This window comes from Volvox carteri (assembly GCF_000143455.1).
Source record: "Volvox carteri f. nagariensis unplaced genomic scaffold VOLCAscaffold_73, whole genome shotgun sequence".
NCBI classification, from domain to species: Eukaryota; Viridiplantae; Chlorophyta; class Chlorophyceae; order Chlamydomonadales; family Volvocaceae; genus Volvox; species Volvox carteri.
In genome coordinates, this window is record NW_003307616.1 from 39,407 (window position 1) to 43,363 (window position 3,957).

At 61.6% G+C, this 3,957-nt stretch overlaps 2 protein-coding genes across 2 annotated transcripts in view; one reads left to right on the forward strand and one right to left on the reverse strand.

The window, feature by feature from the left end:
• Positions 1-2,071, reverse strand: part of VOLCADRAFT_98486 (uncharacterized protein) — a gene marked incomplete at both ends in the record, with an annotated part of 3,713 nt that extends 1,642 nt beyond the window's left edge. The window contains 3 exons of the mRNA XM_002957398.1: positions 279-1,727; positions 1,880-1,917; positions 1,982-2,071. Coding sequence (XP_002957444.1) covers positions 279-1,727; positions 1,880-1,917; positions 1,982-2,071 — 1,577 coding nt within the window. The remainder of the gene's footprint in view (positions 1-278; positions 1,728-1,879; positions 1,918-1,981) is intronic.
• An 895-nt stretch (positions 2,072-2,966) lies between these two features.
• The window catches only part of VOLCADRAFT_98487 (uncharacterized protein), a gene marked incomplete at both ends in the record, with an annotated part of 8,998 nt that continues 8,007 nt past the window's right edge, over positions 2,967-3,957 (forward strand). The window contains one exon of the mRNA XM_002957354.1: positions 2,967-3,032. Within this exon, the coding sequence (XP_002957400.1) occupies positions 2,967-3,032 (66 nt within the window). The remainder of the gene's footprint in view (positions 3,033-3,957) is intronic.

The following is a 3,957-nucleotide window of genomic DNA, read 5'->3' on the forward strand; positions in this document are numbered from 1 at the left end:
CACTCTAGAGGATCCCCTCCTCAAGGGAAGGGCCGGTAATGGGGCTTACGCCGTATGGCCCACACCGACCCGCCGAGAACGGTTAGGACTCTTACCGATATAACGGCCCCCCAATGAGGAGAGTGCTTCGGGGCGGTTGTTCCTTTCCGTTGGGGTGTACGGTACGGTTAGGTGGCCCCCCTGGCCACTGTCAGGCGTCAGGATCGATATGTAACACACGCATGCAAGCACACACAAACACACACACACACACTCTCTCTCTACCCACCCACCCCCACCTCCTACCCACCACGGCCGGGTCCTCCTCCTCGTCCAGTAGCTCCTCCCTCCGAACGCCACCACCACTACTACCACCGCCACCGCCACCCTTCTGCTGCCGCTGCCGCGGCTGAGGGGCGCTAGCAGGACTCCGCTGCCCCGCCGCTGACGCCGCCGCCGCTGTCCTTCCGTCACGCCCGAACCCCCCACCCGCTGACGGCTGGCTGGCGACAGGGGAGATCTTGCCCGTAGCGGAAGCAAGGGCGGGGGACCCATGAGGACCCCGTACCAGTACGGCAGATCCGGATCCAGCGACAGGAGACGTGGTCGAGGAGCGGTCCGAGAGTTCACCCGCCGAGCGCGATGGAGATCGCGGTGGCGGAGCGCAAGGGTACGACATGACGTCAGCAGTGGCGGCCGCGGCCGCACCCGTTACTTGTTGTACGGCAGGTGCCACGACGGCCTGCCGTCCTGGGGATGCGGCGGGCGTGAGGTGTACGGAGGATACGGAAGATGACCTGGACAAAGCAGCGGAAGCAGCGGCGGCGATGGCGGCGGGGCTGCCGCGCCGTGGGCTGCCGCCGGCGCTGCGTTCTCCAAGGCTGCTGTTAGATGCCAACGGGGAGTTCCCTGTCGCCGCCGCTGCCGCCAACGTCACCGCCGACACCGACGCCGACGGTGACGGCGGCGAGAGCATAAGATAGGCCCGGAGCCCCTCCCTCACCGCCAGAGACTCGCGGGGCCCCGCGCCGCCGCCGTCGCCAGTTCCTGTCGCGGCTTCTGACCAATCTTCTGACGCCGACGCCACGACGGCCAAAGGCGCCTGCGTCGGCGTGGGGCCATACAAACATTGCAGGGGGGTTGTCGTACGACTAGCCCCGGTCATGCGGCTGGGTAACGACGGCGACGCGGCATCAGTGTGCGCGTGGCCTATTCCCCGTGTGTTTCGCCCCGGCGAACCCCTCGGGGAACGACACGCGGGAGCCGACACGCCGCGACCCGGAGATACCAGCTCGCCGCCAGCGCCAGCGCCAACGCCAACGCCGCTCACGACGTCGTCGCCGGCAGCGGCGGCGGAGGGGGCGGAGAGGCTCTTGGCGCTGTAGACCTTCTCCAGCCAGCCCTGCCGCCCCGGGGAGGATGACGGCGAGCTGGCGGCGGCGGCGGCGGCGGCGGTGGCGTCGCTGCGCTGGGGACTGGGGACACTTTCCCCCGGGGAGGCGGCGGCGGCGGCGGCGGCCACGGCGGCGGATTCTTCACGTCCGGGGAAGAGCGTCAAGCTCTGTCTTGGACTGCTGCAGGGGCCGGGGCTGGGGCACCGGTCGATGCCGCCGACAACGCCGCTGCAGAAGAGCTTTAGGCTGCCGGCCGCGGGGCCGAGGCTGGAGCTGGGGCTTCGGAGCGGACTATGTACGGGACTGGGGATACGGTTGGCTCCGTCCGCGGCGGCAGCAAGGCAAAGCTTGGGGCTGCCGAGGGCAGGGGCAGGTTCCAAGCCTTGGGCTGCAGGGCGGTGGGGGCTGGAGGGTGCGCTTGGCTGGCCGGGGCGGGAGGCTCGGGGGGGAGCCGGGCTGGAGGGGGCTGTGGGTGTGGGGCTGGGACACGCGTCGAGCGCGGCTACCATTGCGCGTAGATCTGCTGCGGTGGTGGAGGGCGGGCCTGGCGTGGGAATGGCGGGGGAGGTGAGGGGAGGTGTTGCGGAGTCTGGCTGCTGGGGCAGCACCAGCGGGCCTGGCAGCTGCAGGGCATTAGCATTGGAGGAGGTCTTGGTGAGGCTGTACTGGCCGGCCCCGACCATGGCGCCGCGTTCCATGAATTCTGTGCTGGCGCTCAAGGTGGCCACCGTTGAGCGGGGACGTAAAGCTGACCTGGGCCGCATAGCTGAGGTAGGCCGTCCCTCCATGGTTTCGCGCTCAAAGCTGTGAGCTGCCGCGTCGCACAAGAAGTGATGCTGCTTGCGGACCCACCTTGCCGACGGGACGGCAAAGCTATGTCAGACCAGAGTCACAACTAGGAATAAGCTTTATGTATGCAAACTATTTTGGGTAAGTTGGAGGTCTGCGAATCAGCACGGTCGGACGTTTTCTCGTCCGCGCGTTCCTTCCCCGCAGGAACGCCAGGTAAGTTATCTTATGAAATCATCATTGTAAACACTATATCCTTTCCTTACAAACGCAGGGTGGCGTGTAGGCAAGGAATGCGTGAGACTGAAACATTTGTAGCATCGAAGGATGAACCAGATCACACAACTAGCCTATTGTACCTAAGCCATCCGTAACGATTAGCATGGTGGTGTAATTTGAGAAACATGTGCATGAGGTAACGGTTAAGCGGTCTGCTCCAAGCCCCAACTGCGAGTACGGTTAGGCGGTGACGCATACCTAGGGATTATCCTTCCGAGATTGCCGAGATTGTATGGGAGAAGTATCGGTCTGTGATTTGCGGTCAAATTTTGATGCTCTTCTTAGCTTTCTTTCCGTTCCGAATGGATGTGATTGTCTACGAGCGCACACACGTCACCGCATCTAGTGAAGAGGCAGACCATAGGTGTCGCAAAATCTCAACATCTGCCTAATTCAAGGCCAGTGGCTGCTGCTGGAAACGGTGGAATGCCGTTGAGAGGGGCCGACCCGAGGGACGCTAGGCGGCGGGGCGGCGGCCCCTAAATTTTGCGCCACCTCCGTGTGGGTCGGAAACCGAGAGGCACCATGTTTGGAGGCATGGGCATGGCCGAGTCCCCAGCTGCTACCGGCAGGACGCAACATTTCCACAAGGTCTGGAACTTTCACCGCTTCGCCAGCGGGAAACCAACGCGTTCGGGGCATCTCGGCTTGGGGAAAGCGGGGGAGAGCTGAAACCTCAACACATACCTGCGCCCGACTTCCCTTGGATCCATTCCCAAATGTTGCCCATGCGATCACCTTGGTACAGATCTTGTCGTCCTATTGCCACGCCTGAAACGCCGCTCCTTTTTGCATCACACAAGCACGTGCCAGCGAGAACAGCAGGCGAAAGCTTCGCATACGCACGTTTTCGAAATCAACTGGCGTGCTGGGGCCCCGTTGGCGCACAGGTTTGGAACTCTATTTTGCTGTCCTGGTTCTGTTGCTTCGCCACAGGGGCTAGAAACTGCATGCGCTTCGAGATCATCATCTTCATCACCATCATCATCACATCAGGCTAAAATTCAAACTAAACTTCAAAGACAAAAAGATTTTCGTTTGGATTTACACAACTTGATGTCTGTTCCTTTTATCTCTATCTGTTGGATTTGGCGATCAATTCTTAACGCCAGGTGGCAGCTATCTCCTTATACTTCTCTCCTTTGCTCGTTTTGAAGTCGGGGCCAACACAACGTGCGCACAATCCTCCATTAAGCACCACGGGCTTGCACACACCCTGCTTCGTTTTTCCTAATCGGCCGCTCCAGCCCGCTGCGTGTGGCGGTCTCAGTCCTGGGAAGATAGGCATGTTCCACTGCGGCATATTATCTTTTTTCCCGCACATCAATACGCCGATTTCATCTCTTTGGCAGACGCAATGCTGCCGGTATATTGGAAGTAACCCGTGTGATTATGTGTATGTTGGGCGCGCGTGCGCGCGTAGGGTGTGTTTATGTGCATGTGTATTCCTATGTGCGCATTCCAACACGCCTCCCCGCCACACGCTCGCGTTTCCCCTTCATTTCCCCTCCTCCCC